Raw genomic sequence first — 19,628 nt, 5'->3', positions numbered from 1 at the left:
TTTGTGGGTTTTTTTTTTTATTATTATTTGGGTTTGTTTTTAATTTGGATCAGTGGGTTTTTTATTTGGTTTAGTGGTGTGTTTTTTTTTAAATATTAGACACGATAACTTTGAACAAACACCACGATCTTCTTTTTTTTTAAATTTTATTTTATCTATTTTATTTTACATATTCTTTTTTTTTATTAAGGTGAAAAAAAACTTGTATGTTAGGCCTAAGAAGAGATATCAGTATACATTCTCGATTCGGTTGATTTACGATCGTGACTGTCCCTGCGTTTGGCGGTACGTTCTTATCGTGATAAACGTTTTACCGTTTTGGCGCCTTTAGAATGGTTGCAGATTTCATACTAGTTCTGTTGGTGGGACTATTGATAACACAGACAGCCCCAGCAGGTTAGAACATTTTCACAATTCTTCCGTGCAAAAACACATTCTAGCAAAAATCTGTAGCCTATAGAATTATTGACCCCGTTACGTCTCTGGAAAGTCATCATAACCACAGAATAGATCATTATCTTAGGCACTCTCAATCTTACCTTTAAATAGATTATCATATACAGACTGTCAAACTTACCATATAGAATAAATCTACACACTGTCAAACTTACCATAGAATAAATCTACACACTCTCAAACTTAGCATAGAATAAATCTACACACTCTCAAACTTACCATAGAATAAATCTACACACTGTCAAACTTACCATAGAATAAATCTACACACTGTCAAACTTACCATAGAATAAATCTACACACTGTCAAACTTAGCATAGAATAAATCTACACACTCTCAAACTTACCATAGAATAAATCTATACACTGTCAAACTTACCATAGAATAAATCTACACACTCTCAAACTTACCATAGAATAAATCTACACACTCTCAAACTTACCATAGAATAAATCTACACACTCTCAAACTTACCATAGCATAAATCTACAAACTGTCAAACTTACCATAGCATAAATCTACACTCTCAAACTTACCATAGATCAAATCTTCACACGCAAATTCTATGGTTCTTATAACGATCTAGTTTACCAATACAACCTATCATTGGGTCAAATGGTGTCTGACGTGTTTTATGCCGATTGTTAGGCCGTTCTTGGCACACTGATTTTGACTACGGATAACTCAGTTTACATGATCAAGATATAGGTCTCACGGCGGGTGTGACCGGTCGACAGGGGATGCTTACTCCTCTTAGGCACCTGATCCCACCTCTGGTATATCCAGGGGTCCGATTTTGCCCAACTCTATTTTGTATTGCTTATAGGAGAACTTTATGAGATTGACCACTGTTCGTTATCTTCGCCTTTCACAGTCTCAAAATTACCATAGAATAAATCTACACTCTCTCAATCTACCATTGTTATAGGTGACCCTTATCACACAACTGGTAAGTAATGCATTTTTGAGAAAAAAGATTCATAAGGGAAAAATAAATTCCCTGCATTATTTGTAAATTTCCTATAACATTTTAACAAAATCTTATGGCATTCAAAAATCCTGTAGGATTCTTGAGTTTTTACATAGGAATCATGTAGGGCTTTGAAGTTTTATATAGGAAATTCAATTCTATTCCTCACTGGAGATAAATTTCCTTCAACATTATTCTGTCTGCACTAAAATGGAATTATTTTGTGATTTTGTTGAAATATTATACTTTTTCCACAAGATCAACTTTCTGGAGCAGTGTGTAAAATTCACGAATAGGATTTTTAAAATTTCATATCATTCTTTTAAAATCCCAAGAGAAAAGTTGTTTTTTTTCAGTAAGGAATTCCTTTCACAGTTGAATTTCTGACCTGACAGATGTAAGTTACATACAGTAAAGATTCCTTTCAGGTTGAATTTCTAACCTGACAGCTGTGAGTTACCTACAATAAAGGGAGATAGTTTTGAAATCTGCAGATGTTCTACCATAGATAGAACAACTGATTTTTTTCAACTTAAAAGAACTAAACGGATGTCAGTGCTGAATTTTCCATTCAGCAGTTGGCTTGTTTTTCCGTGACCAAAGGGCCTCCGTGGCCGTGTGGTTAGAGCATCGCGCTCAAAATCACACGACCTCTCAACTCTGGTCAGCGCGGGTTCGAATCCCGCTCGCACCGGTAAATGAGAAAGTTTCCCAGTTTACTCTCGGAAGGTTGGTGGTCTCTTCCCAGGTACATTGCATCTGGGTTCTCTCTTCCACCAGTAAAAACTGGGCGCCACCAGATAAACAGCAGAATCAAAAATCAATCCGTGAACAAATACTCGCAACGACCGAATAACAAACTTATGAGTGATGGGATCCTCATTGGAATTCATATACATGTATATTCCCATTTCATGAAACCCTTATCTTTACTGTAAGATTAATTTAATGTGAAATATACCCAACAGCCCCAACCTTCAGTCGTGGAATCAATGTCGGCGATATAAGTGATCACCGCATTACCGAGTCCTCTGGTCTGGCCTCTAGTCGGATCCACTCCAATGTCCTCTACACACATAACGACAGGGGTGACTCATCCAGGATTTTCGCGTTGGACGCCAACTCCGGACATGTCCTTGCGGAACTGAACATCAACAATGCCAGGAATTATGATTGGGAGGATATTGCCGTGGGGGTGTGTCCAGGCACACCTACAAAATCCTGTATTTACATAGGTAAGTGATATTCTGCCTTTTAAAATGATACAGTTTGTAATAATTCTGCGTATAAATTCGGTGTTGTAGCATAGAATCCCCCCCCCCCCCCGGAAAAGCAGAGCCAGTTCTCAGTGGCTGATCCAGAAAAGTTTTAAGGAGGTGCGACCCAAATTAAACCTATTCCATCCCAAAAGGGGTGATGGTGAAGACTCCAAATTGGCAAAAATGACCAGTTTTGTTTTTCAAATACATGTTATCAATGAAAGGGAGGTGCAACCCCTGTAACACCCTTTGTCTAGATCCGCCACGTGGTTGGATTTTCCCTATGAGAAAAATGTGTCCTGGTTTAGAATTTCATCCATGTAAAATGTCAGTATAACCCCCTGGCGGAAAAATCGCCGTGGAATAGAATTTTCTCCATCTCCTTTTCAGATTTTTATTAAGCGTATGTTTCTGGACCAAGTTTGGTCTGTCATCTCTGGATACTATCATTCAAAGAAGTGAAAAAGTCCAATATTTATATGATATCAGACGAAAGTAGCGAATATTTCTTTCCATATATTTCATATTCACATCATGAGCATCAATCCTCATAAAAGCCGTTGAGAATAATTATAGTGTAAACCTTAGCACTTGGGATCATATCACTTAGCTAATTTTTCCTATCGGAAGAAATTTATTATGCAAGAATACTAGTCAAACAAAATGTTCGATTAAAATAAATTGCCTTCAAAATTTCTGAAAATGTTGGTTCCTTTTTCCAATCCACAATCTGACCTATGAGTCGGTAGGTATAACATTTTAGTATCAATATTAGGCCATTTTCTCTGCTCTCGTGTACACTTCATATACGTTTTTGCCTGTGGCTTAATACAAAAGAAAAAAGAAAGATGCAAACTAGCAGGCTCTCCATTGATGTGGATGGAAAAGTTTAAAGAATTTTTCTCTACAAAGAGTGGGCTATATTTTTTTTCCTTTACATTTTTGGGGAATCGTTTGCTTTTATTCATTCTTCATTAAATGAAACAACATGATATCTTAATCCAATATTTGTTGTATATGTAGTCTTGAGCGAAGACAAACATTTTAATACATGATTCACATACAAGATACTTTCTAGTTATGCATAATATCCGATCCATTTAACCATTAGTTAAACAATGCTCCAAAATTATATATTGATATCAAACAAATACCAGAAACTACGAAGGATACACTATCTAGCTCTCTGTTTTATTCAAGAAAGAATCGCACCCGTCTTATTTGTTGCAGAGATATTTTGCCAATGACAATAAAAATTAAATTCAATCCATGGCTACCAATCTGACAGAATTGGGAATATTATAGTTTATATTTTACAGGAGACATTGATGACCACTATATAATGTTTTACAGGTGACATTGGTGACCACTACATAATGTTTTACAGGAGACATTGATGCCCACTATATAATGTTTTACAGGTGACATTGGTGACCACTACATAATGTTTTACAGGAGACATTGATGACCACTATATAATGTTTTACAGGTGACATTGGTGACCACTACATAATGTTTTACAGGAGACATTGATGACCACTATATAATGTTTTACAGGTGACATTGGTGACCACTACATAATGTTTTACAGGAGACATTGATGACCACTATATAATGTTTTACAGGTGACATTGGTGACCACTACATAATGTTTTACAGGACACATTGATGACCACTATATAATGTTTTACAGGTGACATTGGTGACCACTACATAATGTTTTACAGGAGACATTGATGACCACTATATAATGTTTACGGGAGACATTGGTGATCACTACATAATGTTTTACAGGAGACATTGATGACCACTACATAATGTTTACGGGAGACATTGGTGACCACTATATAATGTTTTACAGGAGACATTGGTGCCCACTATATGATGTTTTACTGGAGACACTGGTCACCACTATATAATGTTTTACTGGAGACATTGGTGACCACTATATAATGTTTACAGGAGACATTGGTGACCACTATATAATGTTTTACAGGAGACATTGGTGACCACTATATAATGTTTTACAGGAAACATTGGTGACCACTATATAATGTTTTACAGGAGACATTGGTGACCACTATATAATGTTTTACAGGTGACATTGTTGACCACTACATAATGTTTTACAGGAGACATTGATGACCACTATATAATGTTTACGGGAGACATTGGTGACCACTATATAATGTTTTACAGGAGACATTGGTGACCACTATATAATGTTTTACAGGTGACATTGGTGACCACTACATAATGTTTTACAGGAGACATTGATGACCACTATATAATGTTTACGGGAGACATTGGTGACCACTATATAATGTTTTACAGGAGACATTGGTGACCACTATATAATGTTTTACAGGTGACATTGGTGACCACTACATGTTTTACAGGAGACATTGATGACCACTATATAATGTTTTACCGGAGACATTGGTGACCACTACATAATGTTTTACAGGAGACATTGATGACCACTATATAATGTTTACGGGAGACATTGGTGACCACTACATAATGTTTTACTGGAGACATTGGTGACCACTATATAATGTTTACAGGAGACATTGATGACCACAATATAATGTTTTACAGGAGACATTGGTGACCACTATATAATGTTTTACAGGAGACATTGGTGACCACTATATAATGTTTTACTGGAGACACTGGTCACCACTATATAATGTTTTACTGGAGACACTGGTCACCACTATATAATGTTTTACAGGAGACATTGGTGACCACTTTATAATGTTTTACTGGAGACATTGGTGACCACTTTATAATGTTTTACAGGAGACACTGGTCACCACTATATAATGTTTTACTGGAGACACTGTTCACCACTATATAATGTTTTACTGGAGACATTGGTGACCACTATATAATGTTTTACTGGAGACATTGGTGACCACTTTATAATGTTTTACAGGAGACACTGGTCACCACTATATAATGTTTTACTGGAGACACTGTTCACCACTATATAATGTTTTACTGGAGACATTGGTGACCACTATATAATGTTGTACTGGAGACATTGGTGACCACTATATAATGTTTTACAGGAGACATTGGTGACGACTATATAATGTTTTACTGGAGACATTGGTGACCACTATATAATGTTTTACTGGAAACATTGGTGACCACTATATAATGTTTTACAGGAGACATTGGTGACCACTATATAATGTTTTACAGGAGACATTGATGACCACTATATGTTTTACAGGAGACATTGATGACCACTATATAATGTTTTACAGGTGACATTGGTGACCACTTTCTAATGTTTTACATGAGACATTGGTGACCACTATATAATGTTTTACAGGAGACATTGGTGACCGCTATATAACATTTTACAGAAACATTGATGACCACTATATAATGTTTACAGGAGACATTGATGACCACTATATATTGTTTTACAGGTGACATTGGTGACCACTATATAATGTTTACAGGAGACATTGGTGACCACTATATAATGTTTTACAGGAGACATTGATGACCACTATATAATGTCTTACAGGTGACATTGGTGACCACTTTCTAATGTTTTACATGAGACATTGGTGACCACTATATAATGTCTTACAGGTGACATTGGTGACCGCTATATATTGTTTTACATGAGACATTGGTGACCACTATATAATGTTTACAGGAGACATTGGTGACCACTATATAATGTTTTACAGGAGACATTGGTGACCACTATATAATGTTTTACAGGAGACATTGATGACCACTATATGTTTTACAGGAGACATTGATGACCACTATGTAATGTCTTACAGGTGACATTGGTGACCACTTTCTAATGTTTTACATGAGACATTGGTGACCACTATATAATGTTTTACAGGAGACATTGGTGACCGCTATATAATGTTTTACAGAAACATTGATAACCACTATATAATGTTTACAGGAGACATTGATGACCACTATATATTGTTTTACAGGTGACATTGGTGACCACTATATAATGTTTACAGGAGACATTGGTGACCACTATATAATGTTTTACAGGAGACATTGATGACCACTATATGTTTTACAGGAGACATTGGTGACCACTATATAATGTTTTACAGCAGATATTGCTGATCACTATATAATGTTTACAACAGACACTGGTGACCACTATATGTCTCATGTAAAATGTTATATAATGTTTGACACTATTTCCTGTAACCATGGGCACATTTTAGCAAGTGTTTCTAAAGCAATCAAATTCGTTAAATGTACACGAAAGTATAAACATCCATAATGTTTTACAGGAATCATCGTTGACCACTCTTAGACTATAATTAATATTTTCCAGGAGACACTGGTGACCACTCTGGAGATGGAAGTGTGAAAAACATTTACGTGGTGAATGAGCCAGTCTTGCTAAAGGATGGAAGCCTGAACCCAATTATTACCCTCCATTATGAGTAAGAAAAACTCCGATCTTTGCCCTTCATCATGAGTAAGAAAGATTGAACACGAACGTTACCCTTCATTATGATTTAGTAAAGGGTGGAAGATTAAATCCTATCGTTACCCTTCATAATCAATTAGTTAAGGGTGGAAGATTAAATCCAACCGTTACCCTACATTATGAATAAGTAAAGGGCGGGGGTCTGAACACGATCATTACCTTAAATTTTGGGTAATTAATAGTATTCATATTTTAAACTTATTCAAGTAGTGCTGCTACAAGGCGTCGTACGCAATATTTGGAATACAAATTACAGTAATTTATACATTAAATTCAGCTGTATATATTGATATGTGCAGATGGAATGTTGTGGACTGCGAAACGATAATGGTAGATCCTAGTGGTAACGTGATTCTCATCAGTAAAGTTGACGGGGGAAATGGCCAGATAGGAAAAATTCCTGCAGCGGCTTTCCAAAACAACGCAATTTACCAAATACCGAAGTCAGCCATCCTAAACATCCCCTGGACATCCCACTACGACCCCGTGGGTGGGGATATCTCCCCGAATGGCCGTGAAGTTCTGCTGAGGACTCATAATTCACTATTTTACTGGAGGGTTGATAGCATGGACTACTTAACTACCCTTAGTACTGTGGACCCCGTGGTGGTTTCTCATGTCAAAGAACACCAGGGCGAGGCTGTCGCGTGGGACACCCTTGGAAACGGTTACTTCACGTGCAGTGAGGGACATAACCAACCGATCTACTATTTCAGGCGTGCTTCCAATTAACATGGCAGTAGATGTGACTACCTGTACACTGGGAAAATATAGATCTTTACGCAATAAAGTCATTGATGAAATTAGAAACTCTACAGAAAACTATATTAAAAGACTTACTGATCAAACCAAGAAAACAATCCCACCAGGTATATGGTGGAGGATTGTTAAATCACTGTCAAAACTCAGAAATGATAAGCCAATGTCATCTACCAAATCATCTGGAAAACACTATTTATAGAAAAGAAAATGCATTTAATACCTTCTTTCCAATTGTTTCTACCATGGACCAAGAATCTGAGTTATCACTACATGGCCTAGGATCACCTATAAATTCTCACCTTGATAAATTTTATCATCTCTGATTAGGAAGTACTTGATCAACTTCTTTTATCACTTACAACCCCCCTCCCCTGTCCTCATTTCCAAATGGTATATCCCCATTTATACTTTAAAATATCGCCTCTTCCATTTGTAAACCTCTCACAAAATTATTTAATTTGTTACTGTCTCTTGGCAACGTCCAATTATATGGAAACCAGCTAGTATCACACCAATCTTCATTAACAAAGGTAGTGCACGAGAAGTCAGCAACTACAGACACATATCAGTCATATCAGCTCTCTGTAAAATACTTGAAAAGGTCATAATTCATCATTTCTATAACTATGTTTAGACCATGATATTATCTATAATTTCAGTCTGGATTCCAACCAAGTGATTCAACAACAAATCAACTCATTGAAATTCATAATACAATTATTTCAAATCTTGACAAAGGCAAATATTGAAGGTTTGTATTTTGTGACATTTCAAATGCCTTTGATAGAGTCTGGCACAAAGGTATTCTTTATAAGTTACACGCCTATGGTATGTCCAAACAAATTATTTCACAAATAGGTCGCAATGGATAGTCCTAGATGGTTTTACATCTTCTTCAACATCTACAGCTTCAAGTGTTCCTTAGGGATTTGTCTTAGAGCCGTTTTTGTTCTTATTATATAATGATGACATCTCCGAAAATCTACAAAATCAGGCTATTTGCAGATGACACATCCCTTTATGTTATTGTTGATGATGATATTATTAGTTCAGCAAATTTACTAACTAATGACCTTGAGACTGTAAATCAATAGTTATAAAAATGGGCCATGGATTTTATCCCAAAATAAAACGATCAATTTAGACTTTACAAGGAAAATGTTACTCATCCAAGAATAAGATTTGGTATTTTAGTGGTTCAATAGTCAACAGTGTCAATAATCATACTCATTTAGGAATAAGTTTTCAGTCACACGGTGGTTGGAAAACTCGCACATTAAATACACATGAAAAAGCATCAAGTCAATTAAACATATTACGCATGATAAAATATTCACTGAATCATCATTGGTTAAAATATAGTACTCTTTTATTCCCTCTCTTCGAATATGCTAATGAAAGGTGAAGATAACAAACAGTGATCAATCTCATAACTCCTATAAGCAATACAAAATAGATAGTTGGACAAACACGGACCCCTGGACATATCAGAGGTGGGATCAGGTGCCTAGGAGGAGTAAGCATCCACTGTCGACCAGTCACACCCGCCGTGAGCCCTATATCCTGATCAGGTAAACGGAGTTATACATAGTCAAAATCAGTGCGCCAAGAACGGTCTAACAATCAGTAAGAAACACGCCAGACAGCATTTGATCCAATGATAGGTTGTATTGGCGAACTAGATCGTTATAACGACCATAGAATTTGCGAAATGCTGACTTTAATCGAGACTGTTGAAACCCTTGTTCCATCAACGTGTTTGTCAGTAGTTTGCCTCGATTTAATAACTGATCATACGAAGAACAAGCTCTTGCGTATCGAATCAGTTGAGAGATATAAACACCATATGCAGGTGATAATGGAATATTATTATACAAATATGGGAAGTTGACGATCGAGAAGCTGAAATCATCCCGTTTGTCGTATAGTTGAGTTGTCAGTTTGTCGTTAATGTCTACTTTCAATAAAATATCTAAGTATGAAGCAGAAGTGGAATAATCTGTGGTGTCTTTTATTTCGAGCTCACAGGGACATATCGAATCGACATATGAATGAAAGTTGATATTGTTAATAGACAAAACGTCGTCGATATATCTAAATGTCGAATTGAAGGCCACAGCAAGAGAGTCTTTCTTCTCACGTAGTAGTTTTTGAATAAATTCTGCTTCATATGAATATAGAAACATGTCAGCTAACAAAGGAGCACAATTCGTGCCCATGGGAATTCCAACATATTGTTGGAAGACCTGATCACCAAAGACTACAAAGATATTGTCAATGAGGAACTCTAGTTATATATATTTTTCATTTCAACTTCAGAGTACTTGTACGTGGAATCAGAATGGTGTTTCAGTAATTTTTTGGGTGACTGATCACTAGATATGAATATTTCTGTTTTCCATTTTTGTTGAAGAAGTAGCTGTCAATGATGTCAAAAAGTCTAGTCTTTAATTTATCGTGAGGAATGGTTGTGTAAAGTGTCGAAACGTCATAGGTTTTGATGTTGATTTGGGGAAAAACTTGCGATTTCAAGTTAACTAAAAGTTCTTTAGAATTTTTTAGAATCAACATTTGATTAACACCACTTCTGGTATATGTAGTCGCACAGTAAGTTTGAAGTTTCTCCTTCACAACTGTTAATATTTTCGTGAGGAGTAAAGATAGGGGCTTGGTAGAGCACTTACTGGATCCAGCAATGTATCTTTGTAGGGATTTTTATGTAGTTTAGGAATCCAGAATAGGTACGGTAACTCATATTCTTCGACCCATTGACTGAAGCTTGGTTTTGAAGTATTTCATCTTTTGAAAGGCAGTTGGAGTATAAGTACGATTACCAAAAGTGGAATTAATGCCAAGTTCGTTTAAAATACAGTTGTAATAATGAGCCTTACAAACAATGACAATGTTGTTACAAGCTTTGTCAATTGGAACCAAAACATATTCCTCATGTAACCTATCTAATTCTCACTTCTTGTTTACTAAACACAGAAGGATAGATAGTACGTACTTTTGTTTTAATATATCTAATGCGGCATTTTAATATTTCTCTTATGCTTTTAATCCATTCTGACAACGTATCAAGTTCTTCTTTTTCATATTTAGCCCATTCTTCTTCGACTGAATTCATAATAGAGATGAAGTTCTGTCGCCAATTGAAAGACCGAGGTTCTCTGTATTTAGGACCTTTTAGAATAAGTGATTTGAATTCCTCATTTTCAATTATATCAACATCACCAGTAATGACATGTCCAGCTGGACCATAGTTGAAAGAAGATGAAGAACAAGAACACGTTGGTGGATTACGTATAAGATGGTCTACATCTAGGCACTGCAAAGTTTGTTTATAATTAAAAAGTTTGGATGCAATAGTAGAAGTATATTTGTAGGAAATACAGGGTGTAGACTTGAACTTGAAATAAGTTGGAATACACGACTGAACCTTTTTTATGACGAAGAATGTTGCCTATGTTGACGGATGTCGTCCTATGTTTGTAAATGTAATGTAGCGTGGAATACCTGTATAGTGAGAGAAATCAACCCGTTGGAAGACGTACCCGTCTCTGCAGCACGAATAATTACTAGATTGCGGATTAACTTCTCCAAATCAGCAATTTTTCATGAATTTGGATGGATACCTGATCATGTCGACGGAAAATTCAAAACACTAACCTTATTTTACAAAATAGTAAACGGAAATGCCCCCAATACCTACTGGACACACTGCTATCAAGCGTATCAGCCCAACATTCATATACTCTTAAGATATGATAATAACCTTAAATTTAGGAAGATAGGACCGTATCGTATATGAATAGCTTTCTATGGCGAACCATTAGCTTATGGAATGATCTATCTATACATATTAAAAATCTTCCTTCATTTTCATAATTTAAAAAAACTGCTTTAAAAATGTTTTGCTTGCAATCTAATATATTTTTGATCATGATAAACGCAATGGAAATATGCTGCATTTATACTTATTTTGTGTTCCACTTCCATTCTGACCTCAAGTGATCTAGGGAGAGAGCTAAATAGGCTGTGCCTGCTGTCCATTCCCATTTATTTTGGATAAGGTATTGTTTAAATATAACATGCGGACGGACGAACAATCGAGTATGAAAGAACTTTTTGAAATAATTATTTTATTATATTTTAGAAATGAAATTTATAATTTGATGAATGTATCAAACGAATAAAGTGCACCGCCATGGCACATGATACGCCCGTCACATATTGTTAACAGTATAGATTGTATCCATTAAAACATTTTTTTATATCACCTTAATTAAATGTCACAGTGACCTTAAAGTAGGATGCGACACACCTTCTACCTAAGATGCATTAGTTGACCAATTTTGGTGATTCTAGGTCTAATAGTTTTCAAGTTATGAGCCGGACAAGTTTTTGCCATATATGGCCATATCTTCTTAATGAAAAGTCACAGTGACCTGGTTTTAATGTGCGACACACCTTCTACCCAAGATGTATCTACAAACAAAGTTTGATGATTCTAGGCCTTGTAGTATTTAAGTTACGGGTCGGACACGAAAAAGCTAACAGACGGACGGACGGACGGATATCTTCTTAATGAAAAGTCACAGTGACCTGGTTTTAATGTGCGACACACCTTCTACCCAAGATGTATCTACAGACAAAGTTTGATGATTCTAGGCCTTGTAGTATTTAAGTTACGGGTCGGACACGAAAAAGCTAACAGACGGACGGACATGAACGCCATACCATAATACGTCCCGTCTTAAAACGAGCGTATAAAAATTGGACGGAAACTTCATCAATGCTCGTAGCTTTTTTGTGATAGATCTGAATTTTTTTTTATTTCAGATGAGGCAGGTAATATTTTCAGATAAATATCTTCATTATGTTTCAACCAAACGTTGACCTTGCAAAACGTTTGGGTTGTAGGGTAGGAGAAAAAAATAAACAATTCTGGGTTGATTTTTCAAGTCATGGATTGAATCAATTCATAAATATTACCTTCGTGAAGGTAACAGAGTTTCACAAGATATGCCGATATCCCAGTATTCAAGGGAACACTGCTTTCTGATAAAAATATGTATACATGTAATTGTAATATTAGATATATTAAAGGACACATCTCGTGTTTTCAAAGTATACAGAATTATATGCATTTTGTCTTCCTTATGCTTATAGAAATTAATTGTAATAGTTCGTTCGCTGAAGTATTGCGATAATTAGCCACAATACGGACTTAAATCTAAGCCCCGATTTCAAAAAGCCTAGTTAATTAGATAGGTAGTCACGTGGTACAGTGACGTCATATGCGACCTTCGTCGATCAACTTGTTGTAAAAGTAGTGTTAGATATTTTTAAAAACTCGGGTTTTAGGGGCCTAATTTATTTACCATGGATAACATTTATTTCGATGTTGACAAATTTCCCGAGTCTTATATCTTTTAGCCACCAGTGCGAGAAAAGCGAGTATGAAATCTGCATAAATTTGCGAGTAAATAATATTTACATGTATACATGGGATCACTGTCTAAACACAATTTGGTAATGCCATTTCTGTAAACAACTGTAATTAGCGTTTTTGCTTTTCTAAAATAAACAGTGCAATAATTATTAAATTTATTTTTGGAGAAGTTAGATAGGCCTAAATTATGATACGATTATGTATCATTGACAACTAGGCCTACTGTCACGGGTGCATTTCGGGAAAAAAAAATAATAATGATCAAACTTATTGTGAAAATCACAATACTTTTAAATTATTTTATTAAAGCAATTTTATTAGGCCTAATAATTATTTTTTGTTATCAACACGTTGTTACTTACGAAGTGGGAGCGCGGCGTGCTGTTGTTGTAAACACGTACACTTTTCTTAAAAAAAAATGAAAGCATTAATTATAATTCAATTCAAAAGTCGGGAAATATTATATTTTTTTTGATTTATAATTGAAAGTTCAATTATCTTTAAATTTCCTTTTTAAAACTACCAGTTGGTAGACACTGCTAACAAAGTTCTGCCTATGTTGTTACAAGGTGAAGGTCAGTTGGTGCGAGAGTGTGTATTGAATTCGAGAGCAGAACGGAAAGCATATGCCGTAGGCCTATATGTAACAGTGCGTAGCTTCGATAGAACAATTTTCTTGCAGTTTATCTACGTCTTTGTCCAAGTGCTTGTTTGGAAAAGTACAGGGACAAATTCTACTGGGAGTTTTTATGGCAAAGTCGTTGTGCCGACAAAAAATATTCACGGCTTGTCCCTCATACCTTCCTTCGAAAATTGAAAAAAACACAGTCCAAATCCTCTCTACTGACAGCAAGTACACGCTTAAACGGCACAAAACACCCTAATGCAGTGTTATTTACAAGCTGTTAATGTGATAATTGTTTGTTTGTCAATTAAATCTAATCTGTTTATGAAATGGCTATCAACTGTTTTCAAATCTTCTCGCTCGAGGTCGCATATGACGTCACAGATAATGGCGCGTAAAATATCGAAGAAAATATGCATATCGCAAGATTTGAATTTCATCGCTTTCAAATTCGAAAACTACGCAAACTGTTTCATTTAAAACACATGTAAAGTAGTTTTAGGCATGAAATGAATTAATTTTGCTGAAAAAATTAAAAAGTTTAAAAACATGAGATGTGTCCTTTAATGACTTCATTCATGAGGATGTTCTTATCTTCGATATTCATCCAAATGCTAAGTTCAATTTCATAGCTTTTATTATGCAATAAAACAATGGATGAAACTGACGAGTTTAAAGTCACAGTGGTTTGTGATTAGGCCCTCTCTATGGCGTGTATATAAGTTCCAAGCCACGCAGGGCATCATGTGTGTAGAAATCACAATCAGATAGTGAGTGTTATAGACATCACGTATGTTCGTTTAGATGACAGTAATATTTTTATCATTTATGTGTATATTCACACATGAACAATATCAGATAACTGCGACGACACGGAGGACAAGGTTACAAGTAATAACGAAAAATAAACTCCCGATCCAAATTTTCCACAGATCGTGAATAACTCAACCCACCATGTCTCGTCCAACTAAAAACAACCAATCCCCCTTTTAAGTTCTCTCTTTACATTGATTGACTAATCCATGCCCTCTTCTGTTTATATGTTGTTGTTTTTAGATTTGTTTTGTTATATGGTAGAGTTGTCTTTGTATGCTTGTTAATGCACCTGAAAAACACCAGTTTCTGAGAAATCAAGGTCACAACTACAACACAAGAGCAACTAACTCACTGCAAGAAATCAACTCTAGAACCAAGCTATACTTTAATTCATTTTTTCCATCTACAATAAGGAAATGGAATGCACTTCCTCGAAATGTCCAATTAAATCCATCTTTATCTAGCTTTAAGAAATATCTTGATATAAGTGTCATTAATATTCCAAACTATTTTTATTTAGGAACAAGAATCGGACAAACTCTTCATGCAAAATTGAGATTAGAAATCAGTGCTCTTAATCTTCATATGTTTCAAAGAAAATTATTTAATTCACCCCTTTGCATTTGTGGAGAAGTAGAAAGTATTGATCATTTTCTTTTACGCTGTAATATGTACTCAAGAGTTAGGACCAATACAATTCTGACACTGCCATATCCGCTTAATGTAGAATTATTGTTATACGGTAATGAAAATTTATCTGAAAGTGAGAAAAACAGCATTTTTTATTTAGCCCAGAAATTTCTTGTTGAAAGTAAAAGGTTCTGAAAGCTGTTCTACTACATCTACATGTAATACTGTCATATTGTATATAAAATATACTCATGTGCACCAAGGTTGTAATAAGTGGAAAACCTGTGTTTATTACTTATTGTTTATATGGCACAACGCTACAATTTATTATTTCAACTTTGTCTATAGTTTATATGCATTTGATCTGTATCGACACTTATCATACATATAAACGTGTGTTATTTTTCTCCCAATACTCAATTCCAGCTTTTCTCTCTTATTCCTATTTCTTTTTGCATGTATTGTAATAATTAGTATACGACTTATTTTACTTAGAACTTTCATTCACCTCTTAATTGTAAGATATTTAGAGCGAAATTAATATAAGCCTTTTGGCTTGTTTCTCAATCTAATTCATGTATAAGACATTGTTTGTAAACATTATCTAATTATTTACGAATAAATATTGTTTAAACTAAAAACACCACTGTGGGAATGCAGTTTGTTTTAATTATACGAGGATCAAACTCTGGACCTCCTCAGGTTGTGAAGTGAGCGCTCTAAACACCAGTCTAGCGCGGCCGCTTTATCAAGTACTAGTAGTGTGTTTATTAGATAAGATGACTTACCAGTTAGAGAACAAATAAAAACAAGCTACCTAACAATTAGAGAACAAATGAAAGCAAGCGACCTAACAATTAGTGACTTAATAAAATCCAACGACTTAACACGAGTTAATGAATTCAAGTAACTTAGAAATTAGTGACTTAATGAAAACAAGCAATTATAAATTAGTTGTTTGTTGCTTTACTTTCCATTTGAGAAATGTTTCACTCATTTATAGACATCACTTGCTGAGGGTGGAGTCCATAAATGTTACTTATCGCGCTAGCGCCTACCGTGACCTCCAATTTTATGGCCATATCCCAAAGACCCGTGACTTTCACTGCTAATGCCGGGCGGTTGGTGAAGGAACAGTCACTACCTACAATTTCACACAGCCCCGGGGATAGGGATTGAACCTGGGACCTCCCGAGCGACGGTAGAAGCCCTGTAGTTGCCAAAAGAACCATAAGCACAAAGAAGGTTCTTTATTGCATATTCTTCTCATGTGATGGTATAGCCGTACAAAGTCCGGTGCCAAAGGGCAAAAGTGTTACAGGTAGGTATTACTGAGATGTTATACTAAAATGCTCAAGAAATATGATCATAAACGACGCCCTGTGTCAGGATTTAGGCATGTTCATCTACTTCATGATAATGCTCTATCACATACATCTGAGCTTTTGAAGCAATTTTTGAAGTCGGAGAAGGTTACCGTCTTGCCACACCCACCATACTCTCCAGATCTAGCCCCTTGCGACTTTTTCCTTTTTCCAAAACTTAAATAGTTCTTATCTGGTCGTCGTTACAAGTCCCGACAAGCCCTTGGCTCAGCCATCAGTTAGGGCCTCAGACGTCTACTTAAATCAGCGTACCGTGACACATTTCAAAAATGGATTCAGAGATTGAAATTATGAATTCAAACTTCGGAGAATACTTTGAAAGGATGTAATGTTCATTTCACTATTTGAGTCGAATGCTTTTGTGATACCGTTCAATACACATTACATATCGAACAGCTTTCGTATAATTCCAGAAATTCAAATTATATACGAGAAATGAACAGTTTTTGCATGGTTCTTGTTTTTCAAATATAAAAAGATCTGGACTCTATACCTAATGAAATATAAAATAATCCTTCTCTGAGTAAATTAAAAAAAAAATCTAAATCAACACAAACTAAGTGAGTGGGTGTATATTGTTTAACATCCCTCTCGATAATTTTTCACTTAGGTGGAGACGTCACCACTGCCGGTGAAGGGCTGCAAAAGTTAGGCCTATATTCGGCGATTATGGTCTTTCAGCAGGGAGGGATCCTTATCGTGCCACACCTGCTGTGACTAGGGACCCTAGTTTTCGCGGTCTAATCTGAAGTACTGCCCATTTAGTCGCCTCTTACGACAAGCAAAAGGGTACTGAAGACCTATTCTAAATCGGATCCCCACGGGATCAACACAATATAAAGATTGATGAATATTACAATGCAGGAACTAGAAGAGCACTACATACACAATCAAGACTTAAATGTAGAATTATAGGAGTTCAACTACTACATACACAATTAAAACGCAAGAGTTCAACTACTACACACACAATTAAGTCTAGAAGAGTTCAACTACTACATACACAATTAAGACTAGAAGAGTTCAACTACTACACACACAATTAAGTCTAGAAGAGTTCAACTACTACATACACAATTAAGACTAGAATAGTTCAACTACTACATACACAATTAAGACTAGAAGAGTTCAACTACTACACACACAATTAAGTCTAGAAGAGTTCAACTACTACATACACAATTAAGACGAGAAGAGTTCAACTACTACATACACAATTAAGACTAGAAGAGTTCAACTACTACATACACAATTAAGTCTAGAAGAGTTCAACTACTACATACACAATTAAGACTAGAAGAGTTCAACTACTACATACACAATTAAGACTAGAAGAGTTCAACTACTACATACACAATTAAGTCTAGAAGAGTTCAACTACTACATACACAATTAAGTCTAGAAGAGTTCAACTACTACATACACAATTAAGTCTAGAAGAGTTCAACTACTACATACACAATTAAGTCTAGAAGAGTTCAACTACTACATACACAATTAAGACTAGAAGAGTTCAACTACTACATACACAATTAAGACTAGAAGAGTGCAACTACTACATACACAATTAAGTCTAGAAGAGTTCAACTACTACATACACAATTAAGTCTAGAAGAGTTCAACTACTACATACACAATTAAGTCTAGAAGAGTTCAACTACTACATACACAATTAAGTCTAGAAGAGTTCAACTACTACATACACAATTAAGACTAGAAGAGTTCAACTACTACATACACAATTAATACTAGAAGAGTTCAACTACTACATACACAATTAAGTCTAGAAGAGTTCTACTACTACATACACAATAAAGTCTAAAAGAGTTCATATACAACATACACAATTAAGTCTTGATTGCAGCGACCTTAATCTCTACAGGTTTCACAGAGATCTTTACGGCTCCCCTCTAAGCACTGGTAGTTCAATGTCATTATCTTATACAGTGTCCAAAATATAGTATAATATGTAACCTTACACTTAATACACTTACACATCCAACTGACGTTGATTTACTGCTGTTAATGATCTTAATGACATTGAAAATCGTCATATGTTTCAAACAGTACAATGATTTATCTTCTTACGCAAACGATATAGCACTTATCTAAAACAGTACAATCACAGCCAAAGATTATTCAAAATTTGTACAACATTTAAACTGAATATGAACTTGAAATAATTTGTAAAATGTATTAACATCTTTCTGTATCTATTAAAACCTATATACAATGTAATATGCAATGCATTATATATACTATAATTTGTATTGTACTTATGAAATCAATTTACATTGTCTATAACACGTTATTGTATATACATTTGTTGTTCAATACTGCACTTACTTTTATTAATAAGGAACTGTTTCCTTAATGTAATTCCAGTTATATTCTATATTTTGCTAATATCATGTATATTTGTAATCATTTACACTATAATAATGAATATACTTCTGATCAATATCAAGCGTACAGAAAGAGAAGGGTTAATCTGAGCCTATTGTATTGTTTCTTAATTTTGTCTCATATTTGTACTATATAATTATGCATGTATACATGAAAAATGAATAAAAGATTGTTTAAACTAAACTTTGAACAAAACCATTTGCTTACCGAAGTTATTCTGTATAATATGTGAAATATGCACTAAAGTCTTTCTATGTATGCTAATTACACTATTGAATCACGTGATTTACGACCGTAAATGCAACCCTCTATATAAGGATTTCTTATCACGATACTAGTTCTATCATCGCGACATCATC

General features: G+C 35.1%; 1 protein-coding gene across 1 annotated transcript; it reads left to right on the top strand.

The window, feature by feature from the left end:
* Positions 1-31: 31 nt before the first annotated feature.
* Positions 32-8,000, top strand: LOC125646303 (uncharacterized). Its single transcript, XM_048872536.2, has 4 exons — positions 32-396; positions 2,396-2,662; positions 7,032-7,143; positions 7,490-8,000. Exons 1-4 carry the CDS (start codon positions 333-335, stop codon positions 7,920-7,922), a joined length of 876 nt encoding a protein of 291 aa, XP_048728493.2. The 5' UTR covers positions 32-332; the 3' UTR covers positions 7,923-8,000.
* The last annotated feature ends 11,628 nt before the right edge of the window (positions 8,001-19,628 follow it).

Source organism: Ostrea edulis, chromosome 6 (assembly GCF_947568905.1).
Source record: "Ostrea edulis chromosome 6, xbOstEdul1.1, whole genome shotgun sequence".
Lineage (NCBI taxonomy): Eukaryota > Metazoa > Mollusca > Bivalvia > Ostreida > Ostreidae > Ostrea > Ostrea edulis.
Note: the sequence above shows the minus strand (reverse complement) of the source record. Positions and strands in the feature narration are given on the sequence as shown.